Source organism: Clupea harengus, chromosome 7 (assembly GCF_900700415.2).
Source record: "Clupea harengus chromosome 7, Ch_v2.0.2, whole genome shotgun sequence".
Taxonomy (NCBI): Eukaryota; Metazoa; Chordata; class Actinopteri; order Clupeiformes; family Clupeidae; genus Clupea; species Clupea harengus.
The window spans coordinates 14,190,295-14,211,909 of record NC_045158.1 but is presented as its reverse complement, the minus strand read 5'-3'; the positions used below and the strand labels follow the sequence as shown (position 1 = coordinate 14,211,909).

The following is a 21,615-nucleotide window of genomic DNA, read 5'->3' as shown; positions in this document are numbered from 1 at the left end:
CTCTCAAAAATTCACTTCATGTTTTTTTTTCCTGTTAAGCATCACTTCTGAAACTGGAGAGGAGTGTTGAAAGTAAGGGTTCCTGACACTCACCCTCCATTGACACCCACAAACTGCAGGTTCTTTTTGGTACCGTTGGATCCCTGGCGGCCATCTTTCTTTTTCATGATGGACTTCAGGGTATTCTGACTGCCTACAAATCAATTATAAAGAAACCACTGGTATTATTACAACTGTTTGCTTATCAGTCATGTAAAGATCAAGTAGTCATTTAGCAGATGCTTTTATCCAAAGGAACTTACAGTAAAGATATTTATTTTCAGTAGTCACCCATGCGTGCTGCGTAGGAATCGAATAAATCTTAGTGTTGTTAGCACCTTGCTTTACCAGTTACTCTACCACTTCAGTTGGAACACGACGTCACCAAATAGTTTTTGCAGAGACAATCCATCCACTCACAAACAGTCAGATTTTATTGGGCATAAAGCCATTACCAGCCTACTACCAGACTCATGAACAGACATGTTGCATGCCCTGTGCTTACAGGACCTCTGTCAGATAAAACAATCTTGCTCTGCAGATTCGCTATGCACTAGCATAAACATCAAAGCGCGTGCAGCTGCACTTTCTCTCTCTGATTCACATGTGCGGAGGTATGCTGCCATCTCATTCTGGAACGGGTAATCCATCACGACTGCGAAATGGAGCCAGTGGCTCTGCCTCAGCTGGAGGAGGCGCGCTCATTCCCTTATACAGTATCATAAACGCAGCATATCCCCCCCCCCCCCCCCAAAAAAAAACCCTCATTCTGTGTGGCACAGGGTGCTCGTCCCAAAAAACCCTGAGCTATCCCAAACATCTTAAGTACAGGGTCTGCCCGGCCAAGTAGCAGCGAGAGGCCGAGGCCTCTTTGCTGCGAGTCTGTAAAAAGAACAACTCTGCTCACTGCCAGGTCTTCTACATGCGGGGGCCTCTCTCTCACTCGCACTTACTTTCTTACGCACCCTTCCTCCCTCCATCTTTCAATCATCATATTTTGGCAGCATAAACTGCAAGATGGTCATTATGCACTCTTCCTATATTTTGACAAGTGAGGGTGTTACTCCCCAGTCCTGAGGGGGCTTAGCTGGTACATGCACTGGGAACATGACACACACACACACACACACACACACACACACACACACACAAGATGCTGCTGTGTCAAGTGGGTAAGGGGATAGGGTGTAGGGGGTGTCTGCATGTGAGTGGGATACTGGTTGTCTTTACCAAAGTGGCTGTGGGTTGCGTCTCTTACCGTGCAGGGCCGTGGACATCAGCTGATCCATGCGCTTCTTCTGCTCGGCCTGCCGGGTTTCGTCCGTGACCGTCACCGCCGAGCTCATACTCTCCGTCTGAATGACCTCTGACCTCAGGGTCAGAGACTGGGAACTCACCCTGCTGACCACCTGTTGGTCTGCACAGGCACAAGCGAGAGGAGAGAACAACAAAAAAAGAATTGCTTTAGTGGCAATACAAAAAATATATATATATATATATTTTTTTTTTTTTTTCAAATCACTCACTGTTCCTTTAAAAACACATTATGGCATGGAGGACAACGACATAGTATAAGTTCATAATGTAGGGGAGCACTGGTCTGAAATGAACCCATGAACCCTCTGAGCTCTTCCCTGTTCGGTCACACGTGAGAGCCTGGGCATAAGCCCCATAGACATGCTGATGCATGTGGTAAGGAATGGCACATTCCCGAGAGGAATGTGGAATTTGGCATTCCACGCTGAGAGAACATGAGATTTTTTTTTTTTTTCAAGCTCAGCGTATCATTATTAATGTAAACATATCAAATAATTCTATTGGAAGAGTATGGTTTCTCCTCAGAAATCAGAAATGTTTGATGACATTACATTACTTGTATGCTTTACCGTTATTGGTCCCTTTTCAGCATACTTTTGAATGCCAAATTCATATGAATGAATGTTGGTGGTGGTCGGAGGGGCCGTTGGCGCTGATTGGCAGCCACGCTTCTGTCAGTCTGCCCCAGGGCAGCTGTGGCTACTGAGGTAGCTTACCACCACTCGTATGACTGTGTATGAATGACTACTGGACTCTGGACTCTGTAAAGCGACTTCGGGTATATAGAGAAGCGCTATATAAGATTGAATTGACTTTCTTTGCTGGAGGAAAAATGCTAGCATTTCCTCTTCAAATGCAGGTGAATGATAAATTCAGGTAAAATAAAGCCACAGGTGGAAATAATTATATTAAATAAACAGCATAGCACAACAGGCTAAAAAAGTTATATCAGTAATAAAAGACCAAGAGAGAAAAGAGAGCAGGCTACATATATACATTCCTCTGGTTACTGAGCCAAACTGTTCTCCACAGAGTAGAAAAAGGTTTCTGAGAACACCTGACTAGCAGATTTCTTTCTTCTTCGTCCAGAAATGTGCTTTCAACTGCAGATGAAGTGGAAACATCCTGCCCTTGGCAGCCAGTGCAGCTGGCCAATCACCGCAACTATTTGATTTGTGCGTTACTATTCAGCTATTCATAGCATCAGCCATGAATAGCCTATATTGACCCAGAATTTCATCCATAAACACATTACATTAAAGGCTACATAAATCTAAAGTAAAAAAAAAAAAAAGTCGGAATCCATCGATTCTATATCTTATTATTGCAAAACTTAACATACTGCTGCATTCTTACTCTGACAAAAATGATAAATGAGATGAGATAAATCAGCCACTGTTTAAAGTCAGCACACAAACATTCACTGGCTTAAGAGGTCGAATAGCTCATATTTCACTCCCAACTTTGTCTAACAATTCCTCAGTCCTTCTTACAGCCTACTTCTATATTCCGAGTGCAAACAAGATACACTTAAAAATGGCATCATAATTGTATCAATTTATATATATATAGACACTGTATATATATAAAAAAATAACAGCCACAGAACATCTGCCCACTGGCAGCTGTGACGAGAGCTGTGTCCCTCCGACGCCTCGGCGTGTTACATAATGAGGACCTGTGAATCAGCATCAGCACAAACTGGAGCGGGTGGGAGGAGGAGGGAGGACCACAACAAGAACAACAGCATGGCCATTTAGCGCGAGCTAGCGCTTCCAAAAAGGAATGAGCTCACTGTTGGTTTACGGCCAAAGCCCTGATGCATTTTTCAGGGTCAGAGATAACTTGGCCCTGTCAGATCCGATCAGCCATCACACACACACACACACACACACACACACACACACACACACACACACACACACACACACACACACACACACACACACACACACACACACACACACACACACACACACACACACACACACACACAGTGTTAACCCCCGCCACTTCAACCTCCACCCCTTGCTAGCCTGCCCTACAGCCTCACTGGGGTAGGTGGGGGGCAGGAAGAGGGGTCCATGGGGGTAAAAATAGACTTTTGGACACAAGCCATTTTCTAAAGCTAAAGATCTATATGCTCTGAAGCCCTGTTGTTTTGTGAGCCTCCAGTTTCCTTAGGGTGAACAGTAGGCCTTTTCATGGTAAAGTAAAGTCCCAGTGTGCTGTTAGGAAAATCCACAGACAGCTTCCATTCTAGGGGTGCATGAAATCAGGGTTTACAGCCCACAACACATCACAGCGTGTATAAGGAAAAATGTATTAATACAATTAAAATTAATTTAGTGTGTATATGCTACTTAATTTTGCTGGATGACAGGGTGATTCAATAAGCTTTAACTCTCACTTGTCTTTCTTAAGAATATTTCAGTAAGGAAGAACTTGCTTGCTGAGTCATCTTGTCCCAAGTCCATCTGTGTTGCCTCATGGAAGGTGATAAATCATATGTGACGAAAACTGTGAAAGTTAGCTAGTAAAAGCTAAACAATGTCACTCACCTCCGCTCACGCTTCCATCTGGCGCTAGCTTGATGATGTCAGCGGCGCTGAGCTCCTCCACGCTGCCGTACTTCATGACCGAGTTGATGGACGAGAGCGTGTTGACCAGCTCGCTGTTGATGGAACCAAACTGGGTGTGCGGCTGGCCGAAGGCGTCTGCCAGCTCGCTGTAGTTCTCCGCCAGCAGCATCTGCTGCTCCTGCAGGAGCTTCTGCACACGCTCAATGTAGTGGTCCAGCCCGGCGCCGGTGGCCGGTTGGTCCGGCAGGGGACAGGCCAGAGGCGGTACCTGGATCAGGGTCGGTGCCGGGCTCTCGCCAACCTGGGAGAGATTGGGGAGCTGAGGAAGAGAAGGGCCGCAGGCGATGGTCCTCGTCTTTAGTCCCACCAGGAAGTTGTCATGCATGCTGGCCTGCCCCACCCCGCTGTCTTTGGTTTTGGCTGCTGCTGACAGCCGCTCGCTCTCTGTGTCGCCGAGCGCTGCCGTTCCCACGGCAATGGAGCGCGTCTTCACCGTGGCCTGCACGTCTTTCACCAGCCCATCCCCTACAGCGACGGTCCTGGTCTCAGTCGAGGCCGTACTGGTGTGCTTGTCTATTGTGCAGAGCTGAGTGTCCGTGCAGGAATCCACCAGAACAATCTGTTCAGTGCTTGTGGACCTACTGACTCCAAGCATGTCTGTCTCGCAGTACTGAGATAAGGTCTCCGGAAAGACCATAACTCCCTGATCCTCTCGGCTCACAGCATCTGTGACTGTCCCCAGGCTCACCAGATCTTTGATGGGGCTCACAGTCACATTCACCGAGCAATCCCCACACCCGATAGATCGGACCTCTTTGGCCTGCTCAGCCTCCGCCTTACACAGTCCCAGACTCTCCACCGTCTCCTCTGTATTGATTCCCATCTCGCACATGCTTAGCTGCAACCCTACACTTTTGTCGGACATGGTTACCTGCCTGCCCACGCACTGGTCCATCACTTCCTTTCGTTCCTGCACGACCCATCTATCCATTGGTACATCTGGACCTACAGCAGCCGGTTTTGTGTCTGGTTGACATGACACCCCGACCGCCTGGACCTGGACGTCACACGACTCCGTGTGGTTGCCCACTCCGAGGCTGTGCGTGGAGACCCTGGCCTCCACTGAAGTGCTGTACATCTCGGGCCGAGCCATGCAGGCCTTGTCGCTCTTCTTCCTGTTCCCGGCGGCCTGCAGCTCCAGCTTGAGTTTGCACATCTCCATCTGGTGCGTGGTCTCCTTCAGCTGCACCTCCAGCCGGTAGATCTTCTCCTTCAGAGTCTCGATTGTCTGGTGCTGCAGCTCGATCTCCGCCTCGGCCTCTGTGCTCATCCCCAGCATGGCCTCAGTCACCCCAACCGCCGCGCTCCTCGTCTCCCGCTGCTCTGTCCCCACCGACGCATCCTTGCTGCGCTCCGGTGAGCGCCTGCAGATCACCACATCGTTCATGTTCTCATCCGTGCCCACGGCGATGGACTTCTGCTCGCGACTCGACTGTCTCTGCAGGGTGGTGGCAGGGGCAGGGGCAGGGGCGGCGTTCTGCATCTGGCTGTGCTGCTGCCTTCGGTTCTTCTCCGCGCCCGGCTCCTGGATCTTCTTCTCCGCACCCGGCTCCTGGATCTTCTTCTCCAGCGCCTGCATCTCAGCCGTCAGCTGCCGGAATTCCTGGAGCCGCAGCGAGCTCTGCTCCATGCCCTCCAGCTCATCCTCCGAGTCAATGTGCAGCTCTGAGCTGCCCTGCTTGAGCTGGGCCAGCGGCTCAAACTGGTCCGCACTGCCCACACTGTACGAGCGCTTCCGGAAGCCACCGGCGCCAGTGCCCTGTTGGCCGGCGAGCTTCTGGTTCTTCTGGATCTGCCTCTTATCCTCCTGCAGCACGGCGATCTTCACCTGCAGGATGGGGATGGTCTTCACCTGCTCCTCCAGCTCCTTGAGCCGTTTCAGCGCCACCACCATCTGGTCGCGGATGTGCTGCAGGTGTGCCGGGCTCACGTTGGTAACGGGCGTGGTCATCCCCGAGCTCATGGGGCTGTGGCGCATGGAGCTGACCATGGAAGGGGTGAAGTAGGGGTTGTAGTCGCCGTTGGGCAGGTGCCCGTTGTGCACGAGCAGGTGCGAGCCGGGCGAGATCTGGCTTGGCCCCACTGAGCCGCCGTAGGAGGAGGAGAGGGAGCTGTTGGAGCCCATGCCCCCGAAGCTGGCCAGCCGGCGGCGGGGTGGCGGGTCGCAGGGGGGCGGCTGGGCCAGGAGCCGCTCCTGCTCCAGGCGCCGGCGAGTCTCCATCAGCGTCTTCTCCACTTGGGGGTTGTGTCGGGGGACCCGCGGGGAGGGAGGGGGAAGATGCTGCTGCTGCTTGGCCTCCAGGACACTCAGATAGACCTGGGGGGCCTCATGGACAGGGTTAGCAGGGATGGGCACTGGTCTGGGTCGGATTGTCTGTGACTGGGTTAGAGGCTGGGGAGGCGGTGGCAGTGACGGCAGGTATCCGGGATTGAGGAACACGGGCGACTGTGACTGCTTGTTCTCATCACTGTTGGACGAGGAGAGCGAGTCGGTGGAGGTCCACTCCGCCAGGCCGCAGCCTCCGCCACTGCTGCTGCTGACGCTGTTGTTGTTGCTGTGTTGGGATGAGGTGGAGGGGCGAGCCGATTTGGGCTTCCTCTGGAAATTCAGCTTCTTGATGGTGTTTCCCCGCTCGATGTCATCCACATACTTGAGGAAGTCCAGGTCTAGCTGGAAGCCATAAGGGGTCTCCAGGTAGTATGGAGCCACAGGGTCCTTTTCACCCTCATCTTTTTCTGTGGGTTTAAGAGAAAGAGACAGATTATAACTACTTTGCCTGAAAAACACTTTCATCAACCAACATGGAAATGAGTCAGTTAACTCATCATAGCCTGATATTAGATGTTACACATAGCATGTTGTATGACAAACTTGTGAATGTCCTTCTCTTATCTCTTCCTTGCACCGAGAAACAGATTAATAACTTCCTACTGGCGTTGCTATGGAGCTCCACTTATGTAAGCCTCCTGCAAATGACCAGCAACATTTGTGTCAACAAATGACCCTGATTGTGGCTACAAAGAACAATGAATATAATCTAGTGGCAGCTATTTCCCCTCAACTGCAGCTAAAACACAGTCACATCACATTAGCGAGCCGCATACCAAACCTCGCTCTCTGGGGAGCGTCCTTACAAGCTCGTTTAGGGAAGAAAGAGAGAGAAACACAGAGCACTAAGTGTTTCTCTGGAGCTCACGCTGATCACTTTGATTTACTGGTGCGAGTACAAACATGAGGGGAAATGTTCCTCAGAAAGGCAGTAATCACTTTGGAGCGAGCGTGCCTCGTCAGAGGAAAACTATCTCTGGCGTCTGGGAAGACCATGTTTTTGAAAGAAATACATGGCATGATCTCTAAGACTGTAGACACCCATACAAAATGGCTAAATGCTTTTTTTTCCCTAGGCGATTTCAGATGTCTCGTGGCAAGCGTCTGTTAAGCCGTGTCCTGTTCTTGTTCATGGCAGAAACAGACATAAATGCCAATCCCAGTTCATGTGCTGGCAACATTCTTGAAGCTGAGAGAAAGTGGAGCTAGGGGTGCAGGGAAGGGGGGGGGGGGCTAGCACAGAGAACAAACATGTTACTCTATCCACTCCCCCTTCTAAAAAAAAAAAAAATCATTTAGTGGAAACCAAGAGGCTTGCTCACGTTTAAAACATGTAATTGCATAACCTTTGAGGCAAAACAACAAGGGAACACTGGCCAGGAAAATAAAACAATGGTAGCAACAGAAATGGTGATAACATGCATCTAAAACGTAGGAATTTCAAGGCATATGCAAGGACATCCATCAAAAAAAGCAGCTTATATCACAGTCCAAATTCCACACCACAGACAGAACCCCCACCATCACCACCACCCGACTGTCTATCAGGCAACCAACAGCAGCTCCCTGCGAACTGTGCCACTTTTCAGTCCACTGAGAAGCCCAGCATACACAGCCACACACACACACACAAAGTCACTTAGCAAAGCCCCCTGGTTCCAGTTACTCACCATGTACAACCAGCTACACTGACGAGAAGCCTACGTTTCCCCTGAGCCTGTTTACTGCTTCAGTGCAGCCCTCCACCCACACCCCTTCATTCACATTATAAACTAAATAAAGGCAAAGTTAAAACCAAGGAACACTGAGGGGGGATTTGATGGTGCTACAGCAGTATGGGAAACCGTTCCACGTCTGTTTGAGCTCCACTTACCTAGGGCAGTCAGACGTCCTCAATGAAAGTAAGAGTGTGAGTGTGCGTGTGAGCGACTCTCTCTCTCTCTCTGGCTTTTGTAAAGAGAACAAGCTGGAGTGTGGCTCCCTGCTTGCAGTGTTCCTCCTTTCCAATCTTCACTCCATAAGGGGAAAAATTCCACTATTGGCGTAAACTTAGCCAAGCTCTGCTGAGCTCACCATAGGCTGAAAGGCTCCTCCAATCACGCACAGCTTTCTCGCTCTCTCTTTCTCTCCTTGCTTCTCTTCAGCCTTCCTACCTCTACACCAAGACAGACTCTCTTTTCTTCTGTTACAGCTACCTTTTCCAGCCCAATCACAATGCTGAGACGGGCCATGCTGAACCTTGACCACAGAAATGTGCTTCCTCTATACAAAGAATGTCTTTTTTTCCCCTTCAGAATGGAGCTCTTTGGGAAACAAGTTTTTGACCATATTCCAAAGTAAAATCATTCAGTCATTCACAAACCAGTTCCTAAAAACGATATGAATAAACAACTATATAAAGAAATCATTCTTTAATGAAATAGTGCCCAAATCCAGACACTAGAGTACTTTAGTGCCGCAATTCAGCAGCTGTATAACAGTAAGCCTTTAATAGATTAATAAGACAATCTCATGTCTGTTTAGATTGAGGGACGGGGCAATAAGAAGAGAACGGAGACGTCATCAGGAGAGAGACGGGACTGTCCGGCACAGGGCACTGCCCCTGGACAGCTGAAGGCTGACCTCTCCTCGCGAGAACAGGCAAAGGTCACAGACCTGCTGCCTTAGGGGGCAAAAGTGACAGGGCGAATGAGCACAGCCTGAAAGGGCGCTCCAATAATAATCTGCCGTCACACCATAAATTAGCCATTACGCAAGACAGGACAGAGCAGCAAGCAAGCTCACAGAAAGCCAGCACTGGTCTTCTCTGGCCTATCTGCCTGAGACATGAACAGCACAGCCCATGCAGGTGATAAATGGAATACACATAATCTGAGCAGGGCAGGACACAGAGCAATGACTGGCAGTTTGGACAAGAACAGCCTCCGCTACAGGGCGTGCAAGTTAAAGTTTAACAGAGACAGCTGGTGTTGTATTCTAAAATAGAGCCCACGAGGAGACAGACAGGAAATCATCCAATCTGTGTTAATCATTTGGAACAAAAAAAAAAAAAAAAAAAAAACATGGCCATGGAAATTAGCAGGTAAGTGAGGGGAAAGCGGTCCTCACCTAAACTGTTGGAGTTGGAGGCTTTTCTGAAAGTTGCAACAGAGACGTGGGGTAGAAAGTCCCCCCTGATAAAGTCAAAAGACGTGGAGTGCTAACTGTTTGCGATGGCCCTGATTGGCTGAAGCTCAGGAAAAGAATGACAAGCTCATAAACTCAGCCAGTGAGGCAGCAGACAAAAAGGGCTGACACTGGAGACAGTGACGTGCCAATATCATCATATGTTTGTGAACAAAGTGCAGTTGAGAGGTAAAAATCTATAGGCCCTCAAATGAGATTGAAAAGTATATGAATAACTTCACACATACACACAAAATGGGAACAATATAAAGTAATGCCCATATTTAAACCATATGTCAGAATCCAAGTATACCATTTACAATCATGTATCACATTCTTCAGGAAACCATGTTTAAAATAGCAGTACAGATCTTGTTCTGATCTGTGTTTCACAAATGTCCTCAGCTGGACTGTGCTTTGTTTTCACAGGTTTTTTGTCAGCTGAAACGTGTCAAGGCTGAACCATTCAAATGAAATGTAATGTTAGTGTCACGTAAACAACTCAAAATAGAAAACCGGCTCCCAGCATTCCTTTCAGCTTGGGTTTTCAACTCACAGGCCACAGCTAACATATGGGCATACAGACCATAGAGTCCCACAGTGGTGCGCGCGCACACACACACACACACACACACACACACACACACACACACACACACACACACACACACACACACACACACACACACACACACACACACACGGCTGATTACAGCATTCCAATTCCAAAACACAAATATTCCCAATTGAGTCAGTCAGTACAGCTGTGAACAAGGCCCCATTTATCTTCCTCTTCTAGCTGATGCAGTTCAACCTCTCCAAACAACATGTCATTATAAAGCCCCCTATCTGCCATTCAATCTCACTCTTCTAACAACTGGTACAGTTTGTGCTATGGCACTCCACAAAACATACCAGCATATCACTGATTGGTACCCTTGTGGAAGGGTCTAACAATACTCTGCCCCCCGTCCCTTGGGTCAGGCTGAGGCCTGACGCCTGAGACTTCTCCCAAGCCACACACACACACCCCATGTTTGTCATCTAAACACACTTTTTATCATTTCTTCTGTGGACGGTCACCACCCACCGCATTTCTGTTCCTACACTGGAATCTAAAATTCCTGCTGGCCCTTCTAGCAAGGGAATCCGTAAGTCATCTTAGACAGGGTCAATTCGCTGAATGTTTGCAATGAAAATAAAACGCAGACAGGCATGTTTGGCCTTGATATAGACGCTGTGATGAGGGTGGAAAAACAAACCGCTGGAGTCTGTTCCAGATACAATGGCTTTGTGAAGAGGGTGACTGTCAAACTCTTCCGTTTCAAATCGAAAACTCATGGATCAATTCCATTGTGAATGCTGGATGGGATATATATATATATATATATTTATTTTTATAAATAAAAATAAAAAAATTTAAAACTCAGCCTGAAATGTTTTTTCTACACCAAACCAGTTATTAAGCAAGTTAAGTTTAAGATTATAGCTACAGAAATCCATGTTATTTTTAAAAGACGTTATCCCAGCATAGAAAATGGCATGCAAAATAAATGTCATGATTGCCATGTTACTATTCCTTTCATACACTAAACCCAATCCTCCAACTAGGGAGGTAAGGAGAGTTTTTACATTACAGTATTCAATGTTTACATCACTGTCCATGGTGCAGCAGCTGCATATTTTGAGTCACAACATGAACCTACATGTTTCTAACTGGTGCTGTAGATTGCACTCTTAAAAGCAACCGGTCGAAGCTAAATTCAAATTGTTGTTAAAACTCTACTTAAAAGTTCAGCATGAAGACATTCAGAGGGAAAGTGAGGATACACAAACAAGCTGGTCATTCTAGAGTGATGACTAGTGAGGAATCAAGCAATACGTTGGAATGTGTGTGTGGCAGCCGATGAAACAAAACTACATGAAGCATTGCGATGTCTGTCAGTACAGTCTCATGCAATTATGTAAAAGCAGATTCCATACCAATAAGCTAAATCTTTTGGCCCATACATTCATTTGGACCATACGTTCATCATCTTCTGAAAATAAACTAAAATAGGCATCAGCTAAGATCACTGTTTAAGACGACAAAGCTCTCTGAACAACAACCTGTCAAGAAAACCCACATCAATCAAACCAGCTTCACACTGAAGCCTTCCTGGAAGCCAAGGGCACTGGAACAAACATTCCATACCTAATAAAAAACCCAAGGCTCTGAGTCTTAATATTACACTACCACAGAGCACTGTGCCATGTAATTACTATGGGTGTATGAGAGAGAGAGAGAGAGAGAGAGAGAGAGAGAGAGAGAGAGAGAGAGAGAGAGAGAGAGAGAGACGTTTTCTGTATCTTATATATGAACAGAAAATCGGAACAGTGGGGCATTCACTGTTCACTCAGTCCAGGTCCCAATATTGGCCCAGCTCAGTCCTCTGGAGCAGGAGATATAATGATGCATTATGAGGCATAGGCTCGTCCTGTGTTGGTAAGCATATAAAACAACTCTGGGCTGGGCTAGAAAAGGGAGTGCTAACACACCGACAGACACACACACACACACACACACACACACACACACACACACATACACGTAACCTAGAAACACACACACACACACACACCGGGGCAACAGAGGTTCTTTTCTCACACTCAGCTGGTATTTCCTGACCCGGCCCCAGCGCAGAAACCGCGTCAGCCTACCGACGTTTAATTACTCTTCCTCCTCCAGCGTCATGTCAGGGGAGCATTGACACAAAGCAGCACTCATTAATCCACAAACAAACAACAGCAGCCTTCTGCTTTAAGGAGCGCTCTCCTAGAAAAATAAAGTAGAAAAGAGGAAAACAAATGCAAGGGGAGAGAGAAAGAAAATTTGCTGATATATTAGCATCCTCCCCGGTCAGTGTTGGCAAGTCTCACCAGTCTCGCCAGACGTGGCAAAAACATCCTGAGGGTAGACCTAATGGGAGAGGAATTCAGGACTCCGTACCTCTCCGAACCACAACCCTCACCAGTCCAAACCACACTAAAAAAAAAAGAAGAGTATTCCCAGTAACAATAACATATCGCTGGCTATGGGTTGGACTACTAATGCTGACTTAACTGGTTGTGTGCACACAAAACTTTTGTTTGTGTTGACATTTGTTAAAAGATTACTGTTATGTTTTCGAGGTTTTAAGACAGAGGATCAAGGCTTATGGATCAAAATGGCTCAGTTGACAGTGTATTAGTCTGCCATTACAATTAAGCTGCATTTCAAGCTACTATAAAACATCTATTACTACTACTTTTTATTTAATTTCTTTAAAACTCTGGGCAAATAAGTCCATCTTTGATGCTGGCTGACCAAAATGGAGCTTGTAACCTTGGGTCTGAGCTGAATAACAAAACAGACAAATATTAGCGAAGGGAAAATAAAGCTCAAAGCTCCCTGAACGCGAGCTGCCCTGCCCTTGGCACGGCGCTAGAATAAGCTCCCTGACACAAACATTACAGACTGTTTGGCATTAAGGGGGATGTGTGACTCTTGGCCACCGGGCCTTCAGTCATGCCACTTTGACACACACAGACTGAAAGGGGGACTCGGGTTTGTCCGTGGCACCGCTTGGTAGCCTTGTTCTCCAATGCCATGTCCTTAGCCTCGGCTAGCAATGGAGCTAGTGCCTTATAGTTTCCCGCCAAGTCCCACACAGAAAGCTGTTAAGTCTGTAAGGGACCTAATTTGGGGTTGCACAAACATTATGGGTGAGGAGCCAAGGGGAGGGTTAGCGCCGTGAACAGGGTCTACAGAGGGGTCAAATGCGCTGAGAGGGGTCAAACAGTGTTTTGGCAGATGAGAACCTGCCTCAAGCTTGTCGAGACACACCGGTCAAGTAAAGGCTCTAGGAGCCATAATCTTAACCTTGAGAAAGCACTGTTCACAGGTGTTAGCCGTTGTCATAGAATGAATAGCCCATTCAGTGCTACAGCCTTGTATGTACACAGCAGTCTTGTAGAAAGACATACCATCCAATCCTTTGATAAACATAAACTTCTCTAAAACATGGATGTGTGTTCAGTGCTTAGAATTTTCAACACGAGAAAAGAAAAGCCTCTCCCTCCATGTGTGTGTGTGTCTCTCTCTCATGTTTTGTTAGACGCAGCAGTGTGAAGAGAGGAATGTGAGAGGCCTGCAGGTGTGTGTGTGTGTGTGTGTGTGTGTGTGTGTGTGTGTGTATCGCCTGGCTAAGCTGACAGGGCATATTTCACATCATACTGAGAAAATCCCATGCAGACAGACTCAGACTCCAAGACCCTGTCTGGGGTCCGTCTTCGCCAGGGCAGGAATCTGAGGCCCTCACTTAAAAACAAGGCAGAGGCCCAGAGCTTTCCTCTTAAGAGATAAGGGTGCCATCTTAAGACTTCTTTCATGTGTTAATTCATTGCATTTGAACTTGAGCGTGATGCTGTCTCTTCCCAGAGCACTTGGAATGATGATAATCACAGAAACAAGCTTTACTTGGGTACAACAGTGGAGACTGAGAATTTCTGTCTTTCTGGTATTTCCTTGACCTTGCACAGTGGTGAAGAGCTACTAAAGACCAACAAGTGTGGACATATCAATGGTCAATGGCTTTGAGTATGGAGAGCTGTTTCTTCAAGCAGAGATGGGCTTCAAGGATCTTAGTCTCTTCTGTTTCCATGCCAGAGAGCAACAGAGATGAGCCTCACCTGTGATGTGGTGTGAGACCTGTCCTCATGTAGTCCAAATAAAGATAAGTTAATTTACGTTAGAAGTTCAAGAATACATGATGTGGACCACGCGTGTTTAACCACCACCACAACTTCACTCTGAAGACTGTTCTCTGTGTTCTCATCATTCAGAAGACACACGGGATGAAGATAAAACTGTAACAAAACAACATATGCAAACATGCACTCAATGCATAAACACAACAATCTCAGCCCCGAGTTGCATTTACCTGTCAAAACACACGTCAGTTTCGCACTGTAAGATCAATAGCATTGACAGAGGAGGCAGGGGGAGAGTTACCTGAGACGTTGCCGTTAATGTGTAAGGTCTGAGCCATGGTCAATGCAGCTCAGGTCGCGGTCAGCCCCACACCAGCACTTAATGGGATCATGCAAAGGCCATGCATCAAGTCCAGTTTACCATGCAACCTGTACACTGGGGGAGATAGAGAGACACACACACACACACATACAACACAATGGGTCAGGATCAGTGAGCATATAAACAAAGATTGTGTATTTCAATGTTCATGTCAGCACAGCAGCTAGAAAATAATCTGATGGATGTTGACATAGGGGAGGTTAACGCGTCTATTTTGTTGTAACACTGAGTATGCCTACACCCAAAGTGTCCTCAGAAGTAAAGACGTGTGTGTGTGTGTGTGTGTGTGTGTGTGTGTGCGTATGTGTGCGTGTCATAGCACAAACTTCAGGGAACCCACAAAGACATTCCATCAGATTTTTCCACTTCCTTCCACTCTCCTTCCATCAACCTTAATGTGATTGCCGTCTTGCCTTTGACCAAGTGAGAATTTTACAGGATAAAAATTGGATTGTGTGATGATTAAAAACAGCAGTGAGTTGGGGAGTTTGCCCTCCAGCTTGTGATTCGAGGCTTCCATGGCTGGTTGAACATTTTGACTTGTGCAAAGCTGACAAAACACTGTGAGGCTGACCTTTGAATGTTTACATGTCCATGTGTCCCTGTTGCTTTTGAGTCACCAAACAACTTTGCCACCACATGGCCAAACAGAATAGAGATCTCAAAATCATTAAATGTTGTAAATGAGTAAAAGTTTAGTCAGAGGCACCATATCACATATATGTCTACAGTAAAATACGGTCTCACAAATGCGTGATTAATATCTCTTCCATCAGGGGAACTCGCTGCTTTAATGTCCACCTTAGGGGATGAGTTGCTTTTAAACACACAAACGCTCCATGTCTGGCATAGCCTAATCAATGCAAACATCGTCACTTAGTACACAGGAGGTTCTCTCCTCCTTTTAAGTGTGCAGAGAGAGAGACACAGTAGAAGGTCTGACCTATGGTTTAAATTAGCACCTGAAAGTCCATGTAAACAAACAGGCCAGCTCAGATGCACGACCAGGTGCAAATATAGGCTTGGTTGAAATCCATCAAATGCAGCCAGCCAGCCAGCCAACCAGGGTCAGGACATTCTGGTTTTATCGCCTGGGCGAAAATGAAGAGCAGTGCAGAGGGGAGGAATCCCACCAATGGGTGAACGGCCTGAGAGCTGTTTCACTAGAGATTTGGGGGGGGGGGGTGTTCAGGTCATGTGGCCTTGTGTGAAGGCCTCTCCTCATGGGCTAAAGCCAGTATCTGGACTTCGAACCCCCGTCAGGTTTGCTATTCAGTGGGTTGCTGAGGGGGCAGGTTTGTTTTTAAGTCAAGCCGAGACGCACACATCTGCATAGCAGACTGGGCTACAGTTTCTCAGCATGCTCCAGACCATAAATTCCTTCTAGAAAGCAGAAGCAGAGAGATAGGGGGAGAGGGGGGGGGGAGCAAGAGAGAGTGAAAGGATACCGGAGGCCTCGTGGTCTTAGCACAAAAATGATCTGTAGGTATTTATCTGGCCCCAAAGCTTATTTGTAATTCTAAAGAGTCAAACCAACGCTGAGCCTAAAAAACTAAAACAAAAAAAGGACAAGAAAATGCTTCCTTTGGGTTTACCTGGTTGGATTACAAAATGGCCTTTATAACATACAAGTTAAAAAGATGCTATTAAACAATACTATTTGATTTTATATATCGTCTTTTAGTGTTAAATCACAATAATTCTGTGATTTTACATTTTACTATCCATTATTACAAGCTTCAGTTAAGCAGAAAACAGCAATTAAATCACAGCAAATGGTGCGATTAATTAGTTAATTTTACCTAATCGATTGACAGCACTAATATACATGTAGCCAGTGGGATGCACACAGTACCACACTCTACAGTGGGCCTGGCTGTCTAAACAGGCGGCCCTGGGCTAAGTCACATGCCACAGACTAGAGAGAGAACTGACCACGGATCTCCAGGGTTTCACTCTCCATTGGCTGGCCGTAAACTGGCACCTGCAGAGGGGGAGTGGAGAAACTCAACACTGTAGCCGCTTCAACTTTAACAAAGGTGCTAAGGGCAGGAACACTTAGCCAGTGCTAGCATAGCTAGCCAGTCTATCTGATTAACCCGAGGGATGCTGTGAAATGGGCCAGAACACAACAGTAGTGCATCAGATGTTGATGGTAATTTACAGAATAAACAAAGCTAGAGTCTCTGTGTCTAACCGTTGCGTAAGTTGACAAATGAGTAGTTAACAACATGGAGGCAACTCAGAACAGTGTATTATTAAGGAACCCCTTGGTTTGTAATGGTAAAAGACACAATGCCTGCTGGGAGGAGAACAAAATTGTATCTTATCAGTAACTGAGGCTATTTGAAGGGAGGTATTTCCCTCATTAAGAGTGCTGTGGCTTTAACTGAAGCCAGCCAAGCTCAGCAAATCAATCCACAAGTAAGTGCAGACAATCATTCTTGACTAATTAGGGACTAGCCAGGACAATTAGCAATATGAAGCCTGTCACGGTACAACTCAGAAGTAAATATAGTTTTAAAAATGTATATATATAGCTGGTAGCCATGACGAAACCATGCTGCAAACTCAAAATTCATGACCTTGTATGGATTGCTTACAAAGTATTAAGTGCATAGCAGAATTATGTTACTTGAAAGTGAAAATAATTGAGTGCAGTATTGCTTAAGTTCAACATTAAATATGGTGGTGAACTGAATGTGCATTTTCAAGTAGTCAATCATGACACAGGTTTGCGTTTAATGAGATTTGTTATCCTCTACTTAACAGTAAACCGATCTTAACAGACAAGAGTGTTTATCCATAGGTTGTCACTCAAAGATGCACTGCAATAGTCATGATTAGATGATACCCTGTCTCTTTCCACACAAAAGATGAATTTAGCTGCCATTTTCAGCAAAGTTCTATCACCAAAATGCATCTGCAAATGGAAGATGAAAAAAAATAACTATCTGAATACACACCGCCTACCTTTAACCTTCATGCTAATCCCTTACGACAGCACACCAGCACCGCATGGCAGTGGCAATGACCGCAATCGCCACCGTGGTCTCGCTATAACCTATGGGTCTCCTCAACAGAGAGGTATGGGTTACAGCTAAGATTAGCCAACTTCCTCAGATGACAGCCAAATGATCCGAGTACTATAACAGGAAACGATGCCCTGCTAAGTGTGACCAGAGAGATCACTGACCAGGTCCAGAGAGGACCGGAGAGGAGGTGGTTAGACAGTTGGTGAAAAGTTCACCTACCTGCATCTCCTACACACACTCTACAGGTGGGGGAGGTGGAGCGTCACACCTGAAGTCCCACCCCGTCTGAGAGACACGAGAACAGGTGACATTAGGCTTACATGGCCACACAGGTTGACTTTTAACAATGGGGGCGTACATTTGAGAGTAACCTGTTCTGGCCCAGGAACCACAAAGTTGAGTTCTGACATGAATTCAGGTCATGCGGCTCCACCTGTTTTTGTTAGCGCTGTACGGAGGAAGGAAGTTTGGGCGGGAAAAGGACCTGGCCCTGGTGGTGTGTGTGAAGGTTCATTCAGGTTAAACCTTAGAAGAGGAAGAGATACGTTTCCTTTTTTTATGACGGTGAGGGGAGGAGGCTGGGGGAGTATCGGTCGAGGCTCTTCATCATGTCACAGACGAAGATAGCATGGACGTAAAACACCCAACACCACACACACTCACTCTGTCACTCGCTCTCACACACAGTCATGCTCTCACAGTTTTCCCTCGCTCTCACCTTCACACGCACACGCACACACACACATTTGCTCGCTTGCCCACTCCTTCATTTACTTACACACACACGTGTCTCTCTCTCTCACACACAGACACACAGACACACACACACACACACACACACACACACACACACACACACACACACACACACACACACACACACACACACACATCACACACACACACGTCTGTGAAGCACACATGACACATCACACACCAGTGACTCTAGGAGGCCCCTGGTAAGTGAGGCGATTTCCCCCGGTCGGTAGGTTCCATGGCATACGAGCATGACTTCACATACCAGATGGAGACCACAGATTCAGAGATACCAACCAGTGTAGCCAATATATATATTAGAGCTGCAACGCTTAGTCGACGCAATCGACGATGTCGATTGTGAAAAATTGTCGACGATGATTTTTATTGTCGACGCGTCATAAAATATATATATAAAAAAAAATGTTTTTTTTTTTTTTTTTTGGCAGACGCTAGCAGAGCTACCGGTAATTTTCATTCGGCATTGCAATGCACTATAGGAAGTGCGAAATAGTGCATCTTTAATAATAATTGACCATCATTGGGAACAGAATCTGCAAATAGCCTAGCATACAAATCATGCACCGTTTTATTTGCCCTCTGTTCTGTACCTTCATGTGCTGCATATCAGAAATGGCCGACTGAAAAGAGAATTATTCTGAGACGGCTCATGTTACCATGGAAACAATAAACAAAGCTAGCTTTAGTAGCTGCTGCATATGAGATATGGCTAACAGAAAAGTTGTCATTTTTCTCAATGATGGTCAATTATTAGTAGTTAAAGAAGCACTATGCCAGTATTTCAAAGAGAATGAGCTGTGGGAGCACAAGAACAGTGAGTGTCTAGCAGCAATTATCATAGACATATGATATATCTATAACTTATAGTGAGGTTTAAGCTTACATGTTGGAAAACAGAACGTCTCATGGAGGATGCTTGCTAATGCTATTTCAGTTATGTTAAGTGCAATGTAGTAAATCAGTGAATTATTAGAGTAGCCTGTATTTTCGTTTGTTCTGAATAGTTAACCTCCTCCACTTAGCATTCTTCAAACAAAAGAGTGTGGGAAAAAAATATATTTCATAAGTTGAATTTGAATGTCACTTGCAGCCCAGTTATTCTTGCGTTATTTTGCACTTGCAGAGGCTTGATTGCTAATTTGAGTTACTTTCTAAAACTTTATTTGCACTTTCTCTTTACTTTTAAAAGCATATTTGCACTTTAATTTGTATTACTATTTGATTTATGTATTATGATGATTACATTTGTTACTCAAATACATTTGAAGTTCAAATTCCAACTTTTTGAGTCGTTATTTTAATTTGCTATGGGAAATAATCATTAGATTAGTCGATTAATCGAAAAAATAGTCGATAGATTAATCGATTACCAAAATAATCGTTAGTTGCAGCCCTAATAAATATGCCCAGTCATAGCACGAGTAACGCGGCCAACATTAGATTACACTATAACTTACCATTGTGTAATGGGTTACGATTAAAACGCCAAATCCGAATACAAAATCAACATTCAAAGCAGTTGATATGTAAGGGAGCAGAAGTGCAATGCTGGGGATTAAAACCCTTGGGTAGGAGTGGCGGAAAAGCAATGCAGAGTTGTCATTAAACTCTGAGTGGACAGCAGTTGAGAGTATCTGGTCGAAAATGAGCAATCTAACTACCAAAAAGGCATGCAGGATCCTTACAACCACAGTTGGCAGTGATAAAAGGCTTGCTAACATGATAACTCATGTCTTTGGCGGTGAGGCGCTGTGTTTCTTTTACATTTCCGTGGGGTTGTCCGACCTGGACCACAGAACTGCGTAGTGCATAGCCTAGGCAGTAGTTGGGACGACAGGTGTTCTAATCAGTCCTTCACAGTACTATATACTATGAAGATGAAACCAGTACTAGTTGCCTATAAAAACATGCTTCAATTATATATATATACACACACACACACACACACACACACACACACACACCACTTATATATAAATAATAGGGGTGGGAAAAAAAATCGATTTTTCGATTTCTCTCGATTATCTCTAGAACGATTCCGTCTCGATTCAGAAAAGCTCATAATCGATTTTTTAATCAAAAAAATAAAAAAATAATTTTTTTTTTTTTTTACACATCCATTTTGTGTTGAAATGCAAGCTGCATCGATTATTGCATTGTTCATTGAAAGTCATAATTGTGACAAGGAAAAGCTTTTTCTCTAATAAAAAATAGACACAACAACAACTAGACCCTTCTGCTAGCACAGTATTCTCTGTATGGATGTCATGGCAGAGGCAACAAAGAAACAGAGGAAGACGTTTTGGGAGGAAGCGAGGAAGAGAAAGAGAGGGAGTTACCAAGCAAGAGACCGAACAAGAGTCAGTCTCTGACTGTTTTTATTTGTTGCCGAGAGCTAAAAGAGACAAAAGGGTGCAAGTCAGATGCCGTGTTGGCCTTCTTTCTGTTAGACTACTCAGTAATAACTTATTAGATGTCTTGCTTGTCTTGTGTTGCACTTGCTTGGCTGTGTTTGGCTGTGTTAGGAAAGTTGTCTACTCGCTAGTTTTTCCCTAATAAACATCCCTGCCAATGTTATTTTTGAAAGAACGTGACGTAGGCTGTAACCTTATCATTGTCATCCCTGTCTCAAAGAGATTTGTAGTTTTTCCAGATGCCCAAAGTCAATCAACCTCAGTCCCGTGTCAGGTTAGCATCCAAATAAATTCATCTCACGCCAAAAAGTTTGATCATTCTTGGTTGCTAAATAAGCCTTGGAAGTTTGCAACCTTGACAACCTAACTTAGCTAGCATGTAATAAATTACACTGTCCAATGTCGCCAACAACATTTTATTTGATTACACATACTCCCCAATCAAACGCATAGAAAACAATGTGTATAGGCTGAAAATGCAGACAGTTTAAAATAAAATGTGTCATTCTGTTTTTGTTTTGGTTATGTTAGTGTTCATCTCCAATGTCACAATAAATAAAACTATGTAGAGTCATAGTTGAGTAAAATCTTGTAATATTACTCTACCTTGTCAGTCAACATGCTTCTTTGGCTTCTGGTTGCCTTGGCCGGTTCCATATCCTTCAGCTTGTCAACAAATACTCGAGTACCACTGTCCGTTAAGGGGTTTGTGGTGTAAAAGTAAACTATACTCCGCAACTTTAGGGGGAGCTCAGTGGCAAAAAATACAAATTCTCACATAATG

The 21,615-nt window shown here is 45.5% G+C and overlaps 1 protein-coding gene across 3 annotated transcripts in view; it reads right to left on the bottom strand.

The window, feature by feature from the left end:
• Positions 1 to 21,615, bottom strand: part of kank1a (KN motif and ankyrin repeat domains 1a) — a 49,535-nt gene that overhangs the window by 6,456 nt on the left and 21,464 nt on the right. For 2 of the 3 annotated variants that reach the window (XM_031570612.2, XM_012828600.3), the window contains 4 exons: positions 14,525 to 14,659; positions 3,918 to 6,734; positions 1,298 to 1,456; positions 94 to 193 (listed from right to left, as the gene is read on the bottom strand). In XM_031570612.2, the coding sequence (XP_031426472.1) occupies positions 94 to 193; positions 1,298 to 1,456; positions 3,918 to 6,734; positions 14,525 to 14,561 (3,113 nt within the window). In that variant the 5' untranslated portion in view covers positions 14,562 to 14,659. Of the gene's footprint in view, positions 1 to 93; positions 194 to 1,297; positions 1,457 to 3,917; positions 6,735 to 14,524; positions 14,660 to 16,540; positions 16,584 to 21,615 lie in introns of those variants that run through there. The other variant, XM_031570613.1, reaches the window with a different exon arrangement.